Source organism: Lampetra fluviatilis, chromosome 58 (genome assembly GCF_964198595.1).
Source record: "Lampetra fluviatilis chromosome 58, kcLamFluv1.1, whole genome shotgun sequence".
NCBI lineage: Eukaryota > Metazoa > Chordata > Hyperoartia > Petromyzontiformes > Petromyzontidae > Lampetra > Lampetra fluviatilis.
In genome coordinates, this window is record NC_136332.1 from 2250220 (window position 1) to 2272898 (window position 22679).

At 52.6% G+C, this 22679-nt stretch overlaps 1 protein-coding gene across 1 annotated transcript in view; it reads right to left on the reverse strand.

The window, feature by feature from the left end:
- Positions 1-22679, reverse strand: part of LOC144950589 (voltage-dependent T-type calcium channel subunit alpha-1G-like) — a 192747-nt gene that overhangs the window by 66566 nt on the left and 103502 nt on the right. The window contains 7 exon segments of the mRNA XM_078880736.1: positions 27-212; positions 1393-1544; positions 9971-10402; positions 11288-11613; positions 12623-13790; positions 16995-17087; positions 21860-22313. Of these exon segments, the coding sequence (XP_078736862.1) occupies positions 27-212; positions 1393-1544; positions 9971-10402; positions 11288-11613; positions 12623-13790; positions 16995-17087; positions 21860-22313 (2811 nt within the window).

Genomic DNA, 22679 nt, shown 5'->3' on the forward strand with positions numbered 1-22679 from the left:
GTCGGTGGGGTCGCGGGCGCACTCACCTGAAGATGAAGATGAACAGCATGAGCAGCATGCAGAAGGTGGCGACGTTGTCCATCGTCTTGATGAGCACCACGAGCTGGCGCCGGAGCGCGGGCATGAAGCGCACCAGCTTGAGCACCCGCAGCAAGCGGAACGTGCGCAGCACCGACAGCCCCCCGTCTGACTGGCCCACGATCTCCCACACGCTGGAGAGAGCGAGCGGGCGGGCGGGCGATTGAGCGAGCGGGCGAATGCGACGTACGTAACGTGTGGAGGGAGAGAGAGACGCGCTCAGACACACCGTAGCTGTCGAGGCCTTATCAGTGCCCCTACCTTATTACAGACCAATTCAGACCTTGTTGGGCCTGGCACTGGCGATGCGGTGACTTCACCGCAACTTTAGCAGCGAACGGCGGGTGATGTCATTGTCTGCCCGCGTGCGTCACAGCGTGTCAACCCCTACGGTTTACCCCGCATTCTCGTACAGGGGAAATTGAGTGTTCAAGTCCATGCAGCGTACAGCCGTTTCAATACGGGCACCTTGCTGCGTCTGCACCACGGTTGCAGAATCCGCCGCCACCCTGACCGCTGGGAATTGGTTTATCCGACAATGTTGATACTTTAAAGTGTGGTCTTTAAAACCGCATCTTCTTAAGTCAGTTTATTCCATTTAGCTTCTCTGTCTCTCTTTGGCCCTTTCCTCGTCCTTGTTCTTACAAGGCGCCTTGAGACATTGGTGGAAGGCGCCTTATGAATAAATGTGAGTTATTATGAACGACTCGGGTTGAGCAGTTGTAATATCCCAGGGGACAATTTTTATAATTGTTGTTGCTGCCGGAATCGTAACGATTGGGACAAAAACTTCAAGAGAATCGGCTGCATAACAATTGCTTTTACCCTTCTGGCATTAGAACAGTTGCGTTATGATCTTAAAACACCAAACAGAAAACCGTTTTGCGAGGAATCATGTGTGGTGAACATGCAAACAAAAACATGCTCTGGTAGTATTTGGCGTTGTCTTTGAAACGGATTGGTCCACACCAGAGACAGCATTCTCTAGAGCCTCGTCTCAATCGGTGTTAGACCAGAGGACGCCAAAAGGCGAACAGCTCAAGGACAATGCCACTCGCAGGGCATTTTTAGCTCGGGGTGAGCAGCTACATCATGGGACCTTTCTTGCCATAAAGCATCGGCCTTTTTTTACCGTTTCGGCAGCGATACATTCGGCGTTAAAACAAAAACGAGTTGGTTCCTTCCCTTTGATCGTTACCGATACCACAATAGAGATAAAACTGTAACGGGCCTGTAGATGTCGTGAGCTCGCGTGGAAACGTTTCGCCTTGATTTTATATACATTTATCCATCCTGAATTTCGCCATGCCTGACCTGATGATGACAATGACGCCGTCGAATATATTGTAGGGGTTCTTGATGTACCCCAGTGGACCGAACGCCAGGAGCTTGAGGACCATCTCCAGTGCGAAGAGGCTCGTGAAGACGATGTTGCTGATCTCCAGTGCGCTCGTCAGCTCGTCTGGCTGCGATCGCGGGAGGGGAGGGGGGTGTCTACCGTCAGTAACCTCTCGACCCCACGTCATGCCCCGACTGAACATCTGGACATTTCCCGCCCCTCCGATTGGCACATTTGGCTACGTACGGTGCGAGTGCGAAGGAAGTTCAACGTACAGACATCAGGAGCAGCAGCAGTAGTAGCGGAAATAACAGCAGCAGCAGTAGTGATGGTAGCAATAATAGTAGCAACAGCAGTACTAGCAGCAATAATAGTAGCAGCAGCAGTATTAGCAGTAATAATAGTAACAGCAGCAGCAGTATTAGCAGCAATAAGTAGCAGCAGCAGTAGTATTAGTAGAAATAATAAGAATAGAAGCAGTATAATCAGTAATAATAACAGCAGTATTATCGGCAATAATAATAGCAGCAGCAATATTAGCAGCAATAATAATAGTAGCAGCAGTATTATCAGAAATAATAATAGCAGCAGCAGTATTATCATAAGTAATAATAGCAGCATCAGCAGTAGTATTTGCAGCAATAATAATAGCAGCAGTATTATCACAAGAAATAATAACAGCATCAGCAGCAGTATTATCATAAGTAATAACAGCATCAGCAGCAGTATTAGCAGCAATAATAATAGCTCGACAAAGCTGGCTTATCGTCCACCAACGTCATCATCGCGTGGAAATCTATAGCAGCAGCTTGATGTTGATTCTAAATGTGGAGGAGGAAAACCAGAGAACCCGGATAAAAATCCACGCGGCCACGGGGAGAGAGAGAGAGAGAGCGAGGGACACGTAAAACTCCGAATATACGGGATCGAACCCACGACCTCCTGCATACCAGGCGAGGTAGTTAATGGTAACTGTCAGCACGACCTCCCCCCGTAACGACCCTTTAAAAGAGTCGGGAATTTATTATTCATTTCCAGCGACGATCACTTCTCACCGCGGAAAACTGTCCACCATTCTACAAATGCGACGTGCGCATGGTGTGTGGGGAGCGCAGTGGTCAGCGCTACGCTGCGCTATGAACCCGGCGACCCGAGCTCGATTCCCCGCTCACGGCCGCCAAACACCGGTGACGATTATCTGAAACCGGTCCCGACTCAAACGAGTAACTCGTGCGGTGTGTGAATATCGCCCCTGGGAAAGACAAAGGCGGCCGGGCGTGGTGCTAGCCACCACCACGCCCGGCTAATGGCACTTGCCCCAACAGTCCGATCAGGCTATACGGGGGATCTTTGTCTTCTGTGTGCGGAGTTTGTCGCGTCCTCCCCCTGCACTGCAGAGTGTTCCCGTTGATCTTGATTGTCCAGGTGAGAGCTCCAGAGACCAGGGGTGGGTGGCCAACCCCACGCTCGGCCGCCTTTGTCTCCCCAGTGGCGATATTTACTACACACCGCACCAGGTACTCATTTGAGGCTGAGTCGACCCAGGGGAGGCCCATGACCGGTTCAAATAATCGTCACCGGTGTTGGCCATGAGCGGGAATAGAAGTCGGGTCGCCGGGTTCGTAGCGCAGAGCGCCAACTGCACCGCCACCGCTCCCCGGTACACACGCACGCAGACGCGCACGCACACACACGCGCGTGAACACGCGCGCGCGCTCCCGCCCGCACGCCCACGCAGCACAAAGAAAACCTTTTCCAAATGCACTTTGCCGGCACGTGTTGTTTGCAATGGAGGGCCTCGCTTAATCCAAACACCAGCCCGCTTCGCAGGATCACGTACACACATCGGTGTTCATCCGGGCGCCTAAGTCGATTAATCCACGGACGGACACGCGCACGCACGTGCCACACACACTGCCTGACGCCACCACCTGAGAGCCTTTAGCCGGTGGCCCCCGTTCATTCGCGCGCGAATACGCGCCCGCATCAATATAGCGACTACGGCGCACTCGCAGAGCGAGCGAGCTAGCTTGTTTTGTCCGTCCGTCGATGGCAAGGGGGAGGGCTGCGACATTCTAATCGTGACCCCCCTTTTGCTCTGTAGCTGTGGTGTGCGGGGGCCGTCACGATTGCCGCCGACACGGAGACCCCCTTCGAGGGCGAGGGGCCTGAGGTGGAGCGTCAAGAGCCTCCAAATGTGGAGGTCAGAATTGGTCATTGCGCCAGCTGTGAAGGACAGAGACCCATGCTGTCAGCGACGCTCGCACTCCGTGCTCGCCGCCGACGAGGGCGACCGCGTGCGCGCGAGCACGCGACACCCACACCCGGTTGTGAACTCGGAAGCATGGGGCCGAGGCTCGTTTGCCAGAACGGGTGGTTTTAATTTGGTTCCATTTCCCGCCCGGCTCGCCAATGATTTACGGAGTTTTCACGTGACGCACCATCTCTGTGTGAGATTATGGGTCTCTATGTGAGTCTATGGGTCTCTGCGTGAGTCTATGGGTCTCTATGTGAGTCTATGGGTCTCTGTGTGAGTCTATGTGTTTCTGTGTGAGTCTATGGGTCTATATGTGAGTCTATAGGTCTCTATGGGAGTCCACGGGTCTATATGTGAGTCTATAGGTCTCTATGGGAGTCTACGGGTCTATATGTGAGTCTATGGGTCTCTATGGGAGTCTACGGGTCTATATGTGAGTCTATGGGTCTCTATGGGAGTCTACGGGTCTATATGTGAGTCTATGGGTCTCTGTGTGAGTCTATGGGTCTATATGTGAGTCTATGGGTATCTATGAGAGTCTATGGGTCTCTATGTGAGTCTATTGGTCTCGATGGGAGTCTATGGGTCTCTATGTGATTCTATGGGTCTCTATGGGAGTCTACGGGTCTCTATGTGAGTCTATGGGTCTCTGTGTGAGTCTATGGGTCTATATGTGAGTCTATGGGTCTCTATGTGAGTCTATGGGTCTCTATGGGAGTCTATGGGTCTCTATGTGAGTCTATGGGTCTCTATGGGAGTCTATGGGTCTCTATGTGAGTCTATTGGTCTCGATGGGAGTCTATGGGTCTCTATGTGAGTCTTTGGGTCTCTATGGGAGTCTACAGGAATCTATGTGAACCTCTCACATGGCAGCGCCGCCGGTGTTCTATCTTCGGCTGGCCCCTTCCATAAATTAAACTTTTACAGATACATAGAGACTCATAGAGACTCATAGAGATACATAGAGACTCATAGAAACTCATAGAGATACATAGATACTCATAGAGATACATATATACTCATAGAGATACATATATACTCAGAGATGCATAGAGATGCATAGAGACTCATAGAGACTCATAGAGATACATAGATACTCATAGAGATACATATATACTCATAGAGATACATATATACTCATAGAGATGCATAGAGATGCATAGAGACTCATAGAGACTCATAGAGATACGTAGAGACTCATAGAGACTCATAGAGATACGTAGAGACTCATAGAGATACATATATACTCATAGAGATGCATAGAGATGCATAGAGACTCATAGAAACTCATAGAGATACATAGATACTCATAGAGATACATATACACTCATAGAGATACATATATACTCATAGAGATGCATAGAGACTCATAGAGACTCATAGAGATACGTAGAGACTCATAAAGATACGTAAACACTCATAGAGATACTTAGATATATATATAGAGGGGAAGGGAGGGGAGGAGGAAAAGGGAGGGAGGAAGGCAGGAGAAGGAATTAGGGGAGGTAAGGAGGAGTGGGAGGGAGGGAGGGGAGGGCCTCGTTAGCACAAACATTGACGGCGTTGCTGCCAGAGGGCGAGGATCGTTGGAGGCGCCCCGACCCCGTCCGTCCGACCACCGCTTTGTGCCGAATCGGAGAACGTCGCTCGCAAGCCCAGAACCGCCAAATCCATCTCCATGACGTCCAGAAATCCAGAAGCGCCGCGGGGTCTTATTCCCTTTAAATGGTTTATCCCGGCAAAACGAATGCCGTCGCCTTTCTCTCTCTCTCTCGCGTGTCTCTATCTCCCCCGTGAGTTTGACGCGAGCCGGCGCTGGACATTCCACGTTCCCGTGGTGGGGATGGTTCATCCGTGTGGTTAAATATGCCACCGATGCTGGCAGAACAACGTCACGGTGCTCGAATTGTAAATGTTGTAGTGGGTTTCCTACACTATACACTATACACTACACTATACACTACACTATACTATATACTACACTATACACTATATACTACACTATACACTATATACTACACTATACACTACACACTACACCATACACTACACTATACACTAAATACTACACTATACACTACACACTACACTACACTATACACTATACTATACACTACACTATACACTATATACTACACTATACACTACACCATACACTACACCATACACTACACTATACACTATACTATACACTATACACTACACTATACACTATACACTACACTATACACTATACACTACACCATACACTACACTATACACTACACTATACTATACACTATACACTACACCATACACTACACTATACTATACACTATACACTACACCATACACTGCACTATACTATACACTATATACTACACCATACACTATACACTACACCATACACTACACTATACTATACACCACACTATACACCACACTGTACACCACACTATACACTACACTATACACTATATACTACACTATACACTACACCATGCACTACACTATACACTACACTATACACTATATACTACACTATACACTACACCATACACTACACTATACTATACACTACACTATACACCACACTATACACCACACTGTACACTACACTATACACTACACTACACCATACACTACACTATACACTACACACTACACTATACACTACACTATACACCACACTATACACCACACTGTACACCACACTATACACTACACTATACACTACACTACACCATACACTACACTATACACTACACACTACACTACACACTACACTATACACTGTACACTACACTATACACTACACTATACACCACACTATGCACTACACTACACACTACACTATACACTATACTATACACTATACACTACACTATACACTATACACTACACTATACACTACACCATACACTACACTATACACTACACTATACTATACACTATACACTACACCATACACTACACTATACTATACACTATACACTACACCATACACTGCACTATACTATACACTATATACTACACCATACACTATACACTACACCATACACTACACTATACTATACACCACACTTTACACCACACTGTACACCACACTATACACTACACTATGCACTATATACTACACTATACACTACACCATACACTACACTATACACTACACTATACACTATATACTACACTATACACTACACCATACACTACACTATACACTACACTATACACCACACTATACACCACACTGTACACCACACTGTACACTACACTATACACTACACTACACCATACACTACACTATACACTACACACTACACTATACACTACACTATACACCACACTATACACCACACTGTACACTATACACTACACTATACACTACACTACACCATACACTACACTATACACTACACACTACACTACACACTACACTATACACTGTACACTACACTATACACTACACTATACAGTATACACCACACTATGCACTACACACTACACTATACACTGTACCCTACACTATACACTACACTATACACTACACTACACACTACACTATACACTGTACACTACACTATACACTACACTATACATAACACTATACACTACACTATACACTGTACCCTACACTATACACTACACTATACACTACACTACACACTATACACTACACTATACTACACTATACACTACACTATACACTACACTATACACTACACTATACACTACTATACACTATACACCACACTATACACTACACTACACACTACTATACACTACATTATACACTACACTACACACTACTATACACTACACTATACACTACTATACACTACACTATACACAGAGGCGTAGCTTGGATATTTTGCGCCCGGGGACGAACTATAAAATTGGCATCCCCTCCCCCCCGTTTAATCACATTTTACTCTTACATCGAATAAGGAATAACAATTTAAATTTTAATGAAACATTGTATTTAAAGGAGAAAATTTATATAAATTATATTACATGGCTCACTCAGTCACTGTCGTAGACTGGTTGACATAGTCTACAAAAGATACATTTTTCTTGATTTCACTGTCGCAAACTGGTCAATCACGTAATAAAAATCTGTTTTTTCCAATGTTTCTCTTTCAGCACGCAAATACCACAAAATAAGTTTCAATTTTCTGAACGACCGCTCACAGCTTGCAATTGAAACTGCTATTGTTAATAAAATTTGCAGTGAAATTCGCAAATTCGGAAATATGTCGTCTCCATAAAACACAATAAAACCAAGAAGATCCAAAGGAGTTTCTGGTAGAACTTCATTCCGGTTACTGAGCAGCATTTTGCAATCTCCAATTTCTGTGAAAAGTTCGTGGACATTGATGTCGGTGTCATAGAAATTTCCAAAATCTGTGCAATTTCGACGAATTGCATCGACATCTGTGTCGGATAGAAGAGTTTTGACGTCCAGCAGAAATCCAAATTTTGTGTTCAAGTCTTTTAGTCGTAAAAACCGTGTTGACATCTCCTGTTGAAGTCGATAAAATACGCTCTTCATAACGCGTCGTAGTTTCCGCCACCAAAAACCAGGCCAGTGACTAAGGCTGAAAGACTGCGCCTGTCTGTTGTTTGGGACGTTCTTCCATGTAAGTTCTTAATAGGCGCGCGTACCAAAATGTAATTACATGACATGTAGGCTGTGTGTGGCGGGATATATGAACTTTTAGGTTGAGATGTAGATTTGTGCAGTAGTTTCAGGCTGCCGCGCCCGCCTTGGCGACCGGGGACATATGTACCCCCATGCCCCCCCCCTAGCTACGCCTCTGACTATACACTACACACTACACTATACACTACACTATACACTACACTATACACTACACTATATACTACACTACAATTGTAAATGCTGTAGTGGGTTTACTCTCCAACATAACCGGTGAGTGCTGAACTAGCAATGAATTGGCCACGTTTTGCTCGCGCATCAACGCCTTTACTAACTGGCCGTGTCGGGTGGTGGCGGGCGGCACTTAACAACAACACATTCACGCGACCTCACCCAACATCAGCAACAACAGCTAAACCCACACCTCTGTTTAACGAGCGCGTGGCAGAACAGAACAAAAAGAGTAATTTGCCCGAGCCCACGTAGGCTCCAGGAGACTCCATTAATATTGATTCACGCCCCGTTGTCCACCCGATCAATTTCTGTCACCGCTCCCCCGCCCCCCCCCCCCCGACATCACGGCTGTCGACGGCTCCGATATCTCTTCTGATTCGCCGCCGTCTAAAAAAAGCAACAAGCCAAGGGGAGAGAGGGAGAGGGTGAATGTCCTCCCCGCCGAGGCGCTGCCGCTCGTCTGCTGCTCTGCGCGGTGCCGAGCCGCTGGTGGAAATTCCACATTCCTCTACCGTGGAATGGCGCGAGCCGTTGACGACTTCCCCGCATGCACGCACACACAGTGTGGTACTCGTGTTAGGTAGCAAGACGTGAACTTAGCATGACAACTAGTTCCACGTGAATCTGTTGGTCTCTATATGAGTCGATTGGGTCTCTATGTGAGTTTATGGCTCTTTATATGATTCTATGGGTCTTTATGTGAATTTAGGGGTCTCTATGTGAGTCTACGGGTCTCTGTGTGTGTCTATGGGTCTCTCTTGCGAGTCTGTGAGTCTCTACTGTATGCGTGCACGCATCGACTCATGCACTCCAGAACCAAAGTAGAATTGCTGTGGCCAGGGCAATCAAAAGCCACAGTTAGACACCAGGACCCTAACCAGCGGGGATCTGAGCGTCTCAGAATTGTTGAAACCACGGCCGGGCAATCAAAAGCCACGGTTAGACACCAGGACCCTAACCAGCGGGGAACTCAGCGTCTCTGACCTCTGAGCCTGTGGGGTCACCTGCTGCCCCAGGGAATGCACCGTTTAAGGAGTGGGGTTTGTGTTTTTCATTTAAGTGGTGTGCCCGCTGGAATGTTGCACGCAAACATAAATAACTGCAAGCACGCACCTCTCCACTTATTCAATTAAAACGAATAACTCGCTTCAGACCATTAAACAGCCCAACGCACTCAGCCATCACCCGGAACGATAAGGGAAAGGTGAGCGATGGGTGGCAGCAGCGGCGGCAGCGGTGGCAGGGCGGCCCGTGGCCGGAGGGGACGATTGGGGCGGACGATTGGGGAGCCGGCTCGTGATTGAGTGGCGGCCGAGGAATGCCTGGCATCTTGTTGGGCGCGACGCGATAAGCATCGCCGGCATGCCGATCCAAGTAGCAATAGCGTCACGCCCGTGTGGGTGAGGGTGGCGGCGGTTACCTGCTCGTGGTACTCGATGCCCATGCTGAGCGTGTTGATGAGGATGGCCACCATGATGCCCCGGTTGAAGTACTTGCTGTCGACGATCTTGCGGAGGCAGTGCGCGAGGGCACGCAGGCAGCGCCGGCAGGCACCGCCACCCTCGCCCTCCTCCTCATCCTCCTCCTCGCCTCTCCCTCGCCTCCTCCTCTTCCTCCTCCGCTTCTTCCTCTGCTGCTGCTGCTGCGTCAGCTGCGCCCGCTGCCGTCTCGCCGCCGCCGACGCCGCCGCCGACGCCGCCGCGGCCGCCGCCGCGTCCCATGCCGAGCGATCGCCGCAGCGCCCCAAGCTCCAGCCGGCGTGGTGCGGGCGCGAGTGCACGACGTCACGCGTGAACTCGTACACGCACTCGCCCGCGCCAACGCCGGCGCCACCGCGTGCGGTGACATGGGCCTGCGATGACAGCGAGAGTTCGATCAGTCGGCCAGCGGCCCCCCGGCAGGACGGTGTTGGTGGGTGGTGGAGGAGGCTCTGGCCCCGAGGACGGGGACTGGCGAGCCCGGACGTTCGTCCGTCGACGGTGAGCGCCGTCGGCTAGGTTTGCTCATCGGGGGTTTTGCACGGTCAGAGATAATTACTCACCATGTGAACTGCACCAATTCACATCCTCGTGGCCGTCGTGATCATCGGTTGGGTCAGTCAGTTTTAAGAAGCGCCACAGTGGCTGGGTGAGATGATTACTCCCTCACCTGGTGTGCAGGAGATTGTGGGCTCGATCCCGACCCTGATACCTGCTGTATATGTGGAGCTAACATCTCACCATGGTGGCTAGGAGATTAACTACCTCGCCTCATATGCAGGAGTTCGTGGGTTCAACCTGACATCACCTCTACTTGGAGTTCGCGTGTCTCCCCGTGGTTGCGTGGATTTTTATCCGGGTCCTCATGTTTTTTCCTCCACATTTAGAATCAACGTCACACATTTGGCTGTTGCAACAAGTTCCCACATGGTGATGATGATGGTCGCTTCTGATAAAAGAGTTACAGAACAGCTCAATGGGTGGCCTGACACTTGGTACAAAAATAAAACCATTTACTTTTTTATTTAGCCCTTCCTTCAAACAAAAACAACTTGTGACGCTCATGGTTACGCCGCCACCGTGTCTCGTCGTCGACAGAGAACGACTCGGAGGCGTGAGAAATCCTGAACAAAGTGGGTGCACGAGCGACCGCCTGCTACCACAAGCAATGGCCCGAGGTCTGCAGTCCTCTCTCTATATTAACACTTCCTACCGACCAATCATCGAGTAAAGCGCGCCAGGAGCCACAAAGCCCTCACCTCGTCCTCCTCCTCCTCCTCCTCTTCTTCTTGCCGGTCTCGATCCGCATCTGAATTATATCCTTCGCAATTCTCATTCTCGTCGTTTTCCGAATCGGAACACAAGTCATCATCGTCATCGTCGTCGTCGTCATCGTCGTCGTCGTCGTCGTCATCGTCATCGTCGTCATCGTCGTCGTAGTCCCGCTGGGCGTGCCGCCGCATGGCCGACACGGCCTCCGCGCACAACGAGCACTTCTCCAGCTTGCAGGGCAGCACGTCGCCGCGCGCCGCCCCTGCGGAAAACGACACCGAGAGGGGGGGCGCCCCCCCTCCGCAGCACGAGCCTGGGGAAGGGGAGGAGAAGCACAGCCACAGCGCACGGCACGAAATGCTCGATCGCTCGCACGGCGCTCGCTCCCTTGCACGGCGCTTGCCAACGCCGCTTGCGTCCCCCGTCGTCGGTACGATGATGCGACGGTGACGTCGTCAACACGCGACGATGTTACCGTACGACGTCACGCAAAATTACGTCTCCTAACGCGGTCGGAGACAGTTGTGTGATTTACGTTTCCCGAGGGTCGCTTTCTAACAATGCAGTGGTCTACGATGCTGCAAGCGCGATCAGTCGGGACAACATTGGCGTAAGAAAAATATTATGAAGTCAATGTCAGGAGCGCAGCTGTGCATTGTGGGAGCAAAACTACAGCACATTTAATTGGACTGTAATTGCAATGCACTCGACTTCAATGTAGTGCATTAAAATGCCAATCCATTAGACGTCGCATTGCAATGCATTATAATTAATTCCAATGCATTGTGGGAGTCAGCACCGCAGCACTTGGCATTGTAATCGCGATGCAGTGTTGAAAGAGTGCAATGCAATTGCAAACGCAGGCCCCACTGCAACGCGGTGTGATTGAACATCAATCGCAACGCATTGCAGTTGCCGGTGCTACGGCACACCGCGTGACGACCGCGTCGCAAGCGAGCAGTGGGATACGGCGGCTCGGTAAACAACGACAACAACAACCACAACGACCTCCAATTAACGTGGTTGGCTACGCACGGTGCGAAAGAAATTCAACATACATACAACCTACTATACACAACACAATTCACTAGATTTTACACTACACTACTATGCACCACACTATACAATACTATACACCACACTACACTACTATACATTGCACAATACACGAGACTATACACTACTATACACTATACTCTACACTATTATGCACGGCTGGCTACATACGGTGCAAAGGAAGCTCAATTTACCCACACACACGCACACACACACACGCAAGCGTATGCACAAGAGAGGAAGACCGAGCCAATGGCTGCACTCACTGCGAGCTCCCACAAAGTGCTGGAGCTTCGTGTACGGATCCATCGGCGGCGGCGCCGACTGAACCCTCTTCTCCTTCCCTCCGTCAGACACCGACGCCACCACATGACACGCCCCGGCGCCCCCCGCCGCCGCCGGCGCCTCTCCGCTGGGGGGGCCTCCTCCCTGGACCTGAGCCACGGCCGCGGCGGCCGCGGCGGCGGCCGCGGCGCTCATCCGCGCCACCGAGCGGAGCGACTCGGTGCGCGGGGAGGCCGCCGCCGACGAGTGGCGGAGAGGCAGCGCGTCAAGGTGGCAGTCCGCGTGGTAGACGCTGTGCACCGACTCCGAACTCGAGGCCTGCTGCAGGCTCGGGCCTACCGGCAGCATGAGGCTGTTGGAGGGACGCGCCGAACCGCCCCCGCTACCGCCGCCGCCGCCACCGCCACCACCGCTACCACCACCGTCGTTGCTGCCGCCGCTGCTGCTGCCGCCGCCGCTGGAGCCGCCGCATTCGCCGCACGCTTGGCGCAAATTTCCTAACTCGCTCCCGAGTAGCCGGGAACTCCCGTTGGCGTTTCCGCCGCCGCCGCTGTCAAACACGACGAGCTTATCCGTCTTCTGCCGCTGCTGCTCGGAGCCGAGGTGGTAGTGGTGGTGGTGATGGTGGTGGTGGTGATGGATCAGGTGGTGGATCGAGCGCATCCTCTTCCGCCGCCGCCTCCTCTTCCTCTCCGCCGACTCCTTCGCCGGCCTCTGCCGCCTCCGGCCGAACGCCACGGCGGTGGCCCCGGCCGCGCCGCCGCCGTCGGCCCTCCCCCGCCGCCGGTCCCACGCCGCCGAGCAAAACCCTCCGGCGTACTCCGCGCCGGTGCCGTACTCCCCTCCGGCGCAGACGCTCCCGGTGCTCGCGACGCCGCCGCCGCCGAAACTCCTCCTGCGTCTCCGGCGGCGGCGCCACTCGCGGTAGGCGCGGCGGGCCTGGCGAGCCGCCTTGCGGTACACGTGGCCCACGTACTTGAGCAGCTCCTCGTAGCAGCTGCCCGGCTCCGAGAAGCTGGCGAGGGTGCTGTCGTTGGAAAGGAAACGGGCGCGCTGCTCGCGCATCAGCTGGCACTCGCGCTGCTTGGTCTCGGAGAACTGCGTGGCGATCACCACCAGGCACAGGTTGATCATGAAGAAGGAGCCGACCTGTGGGGGGTCACGCACACGGCGGAATGTAGGGGGGGGGGATTACATTGTGCAAGAGCGCAGAAGGGTGGTCAACACATCTACGCCTCTACAGTGAGGGAAAAAAGTATTTGATCCCCTGCTGATTTTGTACGTTTGCCCACTGACAAAGAAATGATCAGTCTATAATTTTAATGGTAGATTTATTTGAGCAGTGAGAGACAGAATAACAACAAAAAAATCCAGAAAAACGCATGTCAAAAATGGTATAAATTGATTTGCATTTTAATGAGGGAAATAAGTATTTGACCCCCTCTCAATCAGAAAGATTTCTGGCTCCCAGGTGTCTTTTATACAGATAACGAGCTGAGATTAGGAGCACACTCTTAAATGGAGTGCTCCTAATCTCAGTTTGTTACCTGTATAAAAGACACCTGTTCACAGAAGCAATCACTCAATCAGATTCCAAACTCTCCACCATGGCCAAGACACAAGGCTGGAATGGGCTACAAGACCACCGCCAAGCAGCTTGGTGAGAAGGTGACAACAGTTGGTGCGATTATTCGCAAATGGAAGAAACACAAAAGAACTGTCAATCTCCCTCGGCCTGGGGCTCCATGCAAGATATCACCTCGTGGAGTTGCAATGATCATGAGAACGGTGAGGAATCAGCCCAGAACTACACGGGAGGATCTTGTCAATGATCTCAAGGCAGCTGGGACCATAGTCACCAAGAAAACAGTTGGTAACACACTACGCCGTGATGGACTGAAATCCTGCAGCGCCCGCAAGGCCCCCCTGCTCAAAAAAGCACATATACATGCACGTCTGAAGTTTGCCAATGAACATCTGAATGATTCAGAGGACAACTGGGTGAAAGTGTTGTGGTCAGATGAGACCAAAATGGAGCTCTTTGGCATCAACTCAACTCGCCGTGTTTGGAGGAGGAGGAATGCTGCCTATGACCCCAAGAACACCATCCCCACCGTCAAACATGGAGGTGGAAACATTATGATTTGGGGGTGTTTTTCTGTTAAGGGGACAAGACAACTTCACCGCATAAAAGGGACGATGGACGGGGCCATGTACCGTCAAATCTTGGGTGAGAACCTCCTTCCCTCAGCCAGGGCATTGAAAATGGGTTGTGGATGGGTATTCCAGCATGTCAATGACCCAAAACACATGGCCAAGGCAACAAAGGACTGGCTCAAGAAGAAGCGTATTAAGGTCCTGGAGTGGCCTAGCCAGTCTCCAGACCTTAATCCCATAGAAAATCTGTGGAGGGAGCTGAAGGTTCGAGTTGCCAAACGTCAGCCTCGAAACCTTAATGACTTGGAGAAGATCTGCAAAGAGGAGTGGGACAAAATCCCTCCTGAGATGTGTGCAAACCTGGTGGCCAACTACAAGAAACGTCTGACCTCTATGATTGCCAACAAGGGTTTTGCCACCAAGTACTAAGTCATGTTTTGCAGAGGGGTCAAATACTTATTTCCCTCATTAAGATGCAAATCAATTTATAACATTTTTTACATGCGTTTTTCTGGATTTTTTTGTTATTCTGTCTCTCACTGTTCAAATAAATCTACCATTAAAATTATAGACTGATCATTTCTTTGTCAGTGTGCAAACGTACAAAATCAACAGGTGATCAAATACTTTTTTCCCTCACTGTATATAAGAAACGAAACAGGTGGACTTCTCCACAAATATGGCTGTCGCCTGATGAAGCTGGTTGTAATCACTGGCGAAACGTCGTACTCAGATTGTAAATGTTGTGGCTTGGCTCTCCAACACACCGGTGTGCTATACTAGTATACTACACTATACACTACACTACACACTACACTATACACTACACTACTATACACTACACTACTATACACTACACTACTATACACTACTATACACTACACTATACACTACTATACACTACACTATACACTACACTACTATACACTACAATACTATACACTACACTACTATACACTACACTATACATTACACAACTATACATTACACTATACACTAGTGCTGTACTAGTGACGAATTGGCCACGTTCTGTTTACGTGACAACCCTTACTAGTTGGCTGTGTCGGGTGGTGGCGGGTTTTAACGACACATTTATATATTTACGCGATCTAACCCAAAAACCTCTATTATGGATTATATTGGTCGCGAAAGTCTACGTGTTAAACTGAGGTTATAAGAAGTTGGGGCGAAAGCGACGTTGGGTGTGGTGGTGTTGGTGGTGGGGTCTGGTCCGGTGCGGTGGGAACACGTCCAGCAAAAACGTTGGTAGCCGAACCACCATGGGCCGTGATGCTACACAGCCATCTACCACCGCAGGGCCACACGGCCGCACACACACAGCTGTACACACACACGGCCACATGCAAGGCCACACGGCCATACGCACGAACATACGCACGGACACACACATGTTGTGGGCGGGTCACCCTGGGACGCAGGTGGAACACTTTGAGGCTCCCACCGCTGATTGCGGCTGACAGGCGAAGAGGGCAGGCCGGGTTTTTATATTTTTGGTCGCCCCTTTAAATCAAGACGCGTCGACAGCAACGCGGCGAGGAGGCAGAGAATCGCAGCCCGGAGGAGAGAAGCTCAGAGCGGTGCGAGGCCGAGCCGCGGTTGTGCTCTGCGTTGATTGTGCGTCTGTGCGTGTGTGCGTCTGTGCGTGTGTCTGTGTGTCTGTAGGTGTGTGTGTGGCTAGGAGATGTTAACTACCTCGCCTGGTATACAGGAGGTCATGGGTTCGATCCCGACCCTGACGCCTGCTGTATGTTTGAAGTTTGCGTCTCTCTCTCTAATGATTATCACGGTGGCTCGGAGACATTAACTACCTCGCCTGGTACACAGGAGGTCGTGGTTTCGATCCCGACCATGACGCCTGCTGCTGTATATTTGGAGTTTGCGTGTCTCTCTCTCCACGCGATTTTTCTCCGGGTCCTCCGGGTTTTCCCTCCATATTTAGAATCAACATCACGTATTTACATTTTGACTTAAAACTTTCGGGACTGCAGGAATTCATATTCTAAGGTTCTTTCAGTAAAGTCACATCGATAGAAAAAATGATTATAATATAAATAAATACAGTGAACAAAAATATCATGACGTTTCGATCGCAACAAAGGGCCTTACACCTGGTGAAATAAAAAATTGTTTTCGTAAGCACGTGGTGAGTGAGCGCAAGTGCGCTGTGCGACTTACGATGATGAGCAGAATGAAGTAAATGAAGTTGTAGAAGGAGTGAACGTCCATGACGTAGTACATGATGTCCACCCAGCCTTCCAGCGTGATCACCTGCCAGGGAGACACATGAAGACAAAGTTCCCCCGTGTAGCCTGTAACAGACTGTTGGAGCAAGTGCTGTTAGCGAGCAGCAGCACCTACAAAGGCCGGCACCCTGCCACACGAGGCGGGGTGGATGGCCAGCACCACGCCAGGCCACCTTTGTCTCCCCCAGTGGCAATATTTACGCACACCGCACCAGGTGCTCATTTTAGGCCGAGTCGACCTAGGGGAGGCCCAAGACCGGTTCAGATAATCGTCACCGGCATTGGTGGCCGTGAGCCGGGAATCGAACTCGGGGTCGCCGGGTTAGTACCGCAGCGTAGCGCTGACCGCTGCACCACCACTCCCCACCGTACACAACCACACACACGCGCGCGCGCAAAGAGACATGGGCATGGATAAATAGAGGACACCATTCAATATTGCACGGGCTGGAGACCCGTACAGCTCAAATATTAATGGCACGAAAGTGTAAATAACATCTGAAAGCCATATGTTTTAATCATGAGAACACTCATGCATAATGGACAAATGTTACATTTTTTAAGGGAAATATTGCTTATTAGGGTTAAAATAATATCTGTCACAAAATCGCAACTGCACACACACACACAAAGATCCCCCGTGTAGCCTTGCCAGACTGTTGGGGCAGGTGCTGTTAGCAGACAGCACCTATGAAGGCCGGCACTCTGGCACACGAGGAGGTGGGTGGTCAGCACAACGCCCGGCCGCCTTTGTCTTCCCAGTGGCGATGTTTATACAGGAGGCTGTGTTGACCTATGGGAGGCTCATGACCGGTTCAGATAATCATCAGTGGGTGTTGGCCGTGAGTGGGAATCGAACTCGGGTCGCCGGGTTTGTAGCGCAGTGCGCTAACCGCTGCGCCACCGCTCCCCGTACTCGCCTACTCACCTACCCACTCACTCAATGACTCACCTACCCACTCACCTACCCACCCACCCACTCATCCACTCGATCTACTCTGCAACTCTGTATGCCTTGCCCGCGATCCGTTGTCAGACTCCGTTGAGAGGCCGATAAATATCGCGCGGCATCGCCTCTCAACTCGCAGTGGCCTGAGTTGAACGGCGCACGAATAAAAGCAGGCTGCGTGACCTTGAAAATAACCAACTTGAATTTTGAGTGGCACGCTAAGTCACACTCGCGCATATAATCTATTCAGTGATAAAGCTGTCGCTATTTTCAATGCAATCTCAGACCCTGATTTATTTATGTATTCGTGTTCTCCACGCTCGCTGTCGACACTGCAGTGCTAACGGTCAGCAGGACTGGAGATCCAGAGGTCACCGGTGCGATTCCGTCTCCTGGTGGTGCAGCAGGTTTCTTACATTGCTCATCCCACTCACCCACCCACCCCACTCACTCACCCACCCCACTCATCCCACTCACTCACCCACCACACTCACTCACCCACCCCACCCACCCACCCCACTCACCCACCCCACTCACCCACCCCACCCCACTCACCCACCCCACTCACCCCACCCCACTCACCCACCCCACCCCACCACTCACCCCACTCACCCACTCCACTCACCCACCCCACTCACCCACCCCACCCCACCACACACCCCACCCCACTCACCCATCCCACCCCACCCCACTCACCCACCCCACTCACCCACCCCACCCCACCACTCACCCCACCCCACTCACCCACCCCACCCCACCACTCACCCACCCCACTCAACCCACTCACTCACCCACCCCACTCAACCCACTCACTCACCCACCCCACTCACTCACCCACCCCACCCACCCACCCCACTCACCCACCCCACACACCCACCCCACCCCACCACTCACCCCACCCCACTCACCCACCCCCCCCACCACTCACCCACCCCACTCATCCCACTCACTCACCCACCCCACTCAACCCACTCACTCACCCACCCCACCCCACTCACCCACCCCACCCAACCGCTCACGCAACCCCACTCACCCACCCTACCCCACCACTCACCCCACTCACCCACCCCACTTACCCACTCCACTCACCCACCCCACTCACTCACCCACCCCACCACACACCCCACCCCACTCACCCCACTCACTCACTCACCCACCCCACCCACCCACCCACCCCACTCACCCACTCCACCCCACTCACCCACCCCACCCCACTCACCCACCCCACCCCACCGCTCACCCAACCCCACTCACCCTCCCCACTCACCCACCCCAACACCCCACCCCACTCACCCACCCCACTCACCCACCCCACCACTCACCCCACCCCACTCACCCACCCCATCCCACCACACACCCCACCCCACTCACCTATTCCACCCCACCCCACTCACCCACCCCACTCACCCACCCCACCCCACCACTCACCCCACCCCACTCACCCACCCCACCACCCCACCCCACTCACCCACCCACCTCACCACTCACCCCACCCACCCCACCACTCACCCACCCCACCCCACTCACCCCACCCCACCCCCCCACCCCACTCACCCACCCCACCCCACCACTCACCCCACTCACCCACCCCACTCACCCAGCCCACCCCACCAGTCACCCCACCGCACTCACCCACCCCACCACCCCACCCACTCACCCCACGTAACACACAAACCAAGCGCGCGGTGGGGTAAAGTGTGGGTACTCCCACCTCTTCTTCCAAAATGTCTGGCTGGTGTGGTAGAGTAGGCCGAATACCTATCCAGAGGAGGGAGCCTGCGGTGGCGTCAGATGTTATTTAATATTTTCAGATTTAAATGTAACTTGAACACCATCTCATCGTGTATGTACAGAGACAAGGCAAATATCCCCTGCACAGCCTTCACAACATTGTTGGGGCAAGTGCTGTTAGCGAGCAGCAGCGCCTAATGAAGGCCGGCACGGCGCACGAGGAGGTGGGTGGCCAACACCACGCCCGGCCGCCTTTGTCTCCCTAACAGCGATGTTCATTCCACGGCGCACCGGGTACTCATTCGAGGCTGAGTCGACCTAGGGGAGGCCCAGGACCGGTTCAGATCATCGTGGCCGGTGTTGGTGGCCGCGATCGGGAACCGAGCCTGGGCTCGCCGGGTTTTGGAGTGCTAACCGCTGCGCCACCACTCCTCGCACAGACAGACGAGGCAGAGATCTCCGGCGTGGCTTGAACGGACTGTTGGAGCAAGTGCTGTTAGGGGAAAAGCGCCTATGCCATCTGCTGCTGGATATCGGTGAAAAAGAGCTTCATCGCTCATCGGATTTCTCCAGGATAAATAAAGATTATGATGACGCCCAAGGAACGGGGGGGGGGTGGTCAGCACCACGCCCAACCACATTCACTCACCCAAGCGCGTGACCACGCAGACCGCTGGGGCAAGTGCTGTTAGCGAGTAGCAGCACCTACGAAGGCTACCGGGCACTGTGGCACACGAGCGGGTGGGTGGCCAGCAATCACGCCCGGCCACCTTTGTCTCCCCCAGCGCGCGTCGTGACGCTCACACGCGTCGCCGTATCTCTCCCGCCCCGCCACGTCCCTCTCCCGGCTCGACAAAGCAGATTAGCGTGGGGCCCCCCAATGCGCCGCGTACGAGAACAAAACCCCTCCGCGCTCGCAGAGAGAAATGCCCCCCGCAGGCTACGCGGGGCTGCCGCGCCCACCGAGACGGACTAACGCGGTGAGACGACGACGATGATGATGATCAGATCTACGGTGCCGATGGGAAGAATTCCCGCGGGACAATTAAAGGTGGGGGCGAGGATCGATGGCCGCTGACGCCAAGAGGGTGGGCGGACCGAAAAAAGGCCGCGACGCGTGGCCAAAGGCCTACGCCCGGCCGCCTTTGTCTCCCCGGCGCCGCCAAAGTTTTTTGTTAAGATTCATACGTGTGGCCTTAACAGACTCTTGGAGCGAGCGCCTATGAAGGCCGGCACGGCACACGAGGGGGTGGGTGGGCAGCACCACGTCCGACCGCATTTGTCTCCCCCAGTGTCAATGTTTACTATACACCGCACCAGGTACTCATTTGAGGTTGAGTCGACCTAGGGGAGCCCCAGGACCGGTTCAGATAATCGTCACCGGTGTTGGCCGTGGGCGGGAACCCTACCCTGGTCACCGGATTAATAGCACAGCGCACTAATCACTGCTCCGTCACTCACGCACGCACACATACGTACACGCACACACGTACACACACAATCGCACGTGCTTGTGTCTTTAGCCTGGGAATGCACCAGCGGGGTGTGTGAATGCGTGAGTATCTGTGTGCCCTGTGTCTTTGTCTTTTGCATGCGTGAATGTGCATTATGATCCTGGACACAGTTTAGGATCATAATCTGGACACAGTCCAATCATCAATGAGCACCTCTGGCAGGCGAGGCTGCGTCGGCTGGGTCATGCAGCCCTGCATGAGACCAGGCCACCGCATGCCCAAGCAGCTTCTGTTTGGCCGGATCGAGGGGGCTACATGGGCATGGTAGGGGATAGAGAAGAGATGGGCCCATGCAGTACAGAAGGATGTGAAGCTGAACTGGCTGATGACTGAAATCAGCGGTGTCAAGATTGGCAACTGTAGAGGAGACTCGTGAAGGACACTGCTGGGTTGAGTTAAAGGCAGTCACCCTCCGAAAACAATGGAGGACAAAGGAGCGACGCTCACAACAACGAGCGAAGCACTGGGTGGCTTAAACAGCAAGTTGGTACAGTGGGGGAGCGCAGTTGGTGCATCTGGCAGTCGACCCAGTCTCCTGGAGCCGAGTCTCAAGACCCTGAGATGCGGTCTCTGCCTCACCCCCGCCTCCGCCATGCGTCACACCTGGAAGATGGCGATCCAGGCGTATCCGATGTTGTCGAAGTTGATGGCCCCGCGGAAGGGGTTCCGCTGCGCGGGGCCGCACCGTGAATAGAACTGGTTCCAGTTGACGCAGCTGTTGCTGCGCGGCAGGTCCCGGAACGCCTCCTGCATCCCGTCCGCCCCTCCGCCGTCGTAGTTGTGGAAGTGGCCGTGGTGCGGCGGGTGGTGGTGGTGGTTGTGATGCCGCTGTCCGCCTTGCTCCATCGCGGCCACTGCCCCAGCTGCTTCCCCGTTGCGCTGCTGCTGCTGCAGGAAGAGGAGCGCCGGCAGCGAGCAGACGGCGCCGTCTGGGGAGAGGCTCGGCTCGATGTCGGCGCAGCGCTGCATGCCGTTGTCGGAGTTGAGGGAGCAGAGGAAGGGCGACTCGTCCCCGTCGTCCGGGATGAAGTATGGGTCGTAGGTCATGTTGAACATCCTGGGAGTGCAGGGGAGGAATGGGAGGGGAGGGAATGGAGGTAGGCAGGGAGGGTGGGAGGGAGGCATGGGAGGGATGGTTGGGAGATAGAGGTGGGGAGGGTGGGATGGGAGAGAGAGGTTGGGAGGGAGGAATGGGATGGGAAGGAGGTAGGTGGAAGGGTGGGTTGGGAGGGAGGGAAAGGGAGATGGAGAGAGACAAAATAGAGAAAGAATCAGATTCAGAATGTTTATTTATACTGGAAGAGGAATCCGACGAGCTGTGAAGCTCGTTTTCCACAGATGCCCAGTCGGGGCATGGGGTCAGAACGTTACAAGAACAAACACAATACAGGAACACGATGGGAGTGCAAATAGAGAGAGGGGG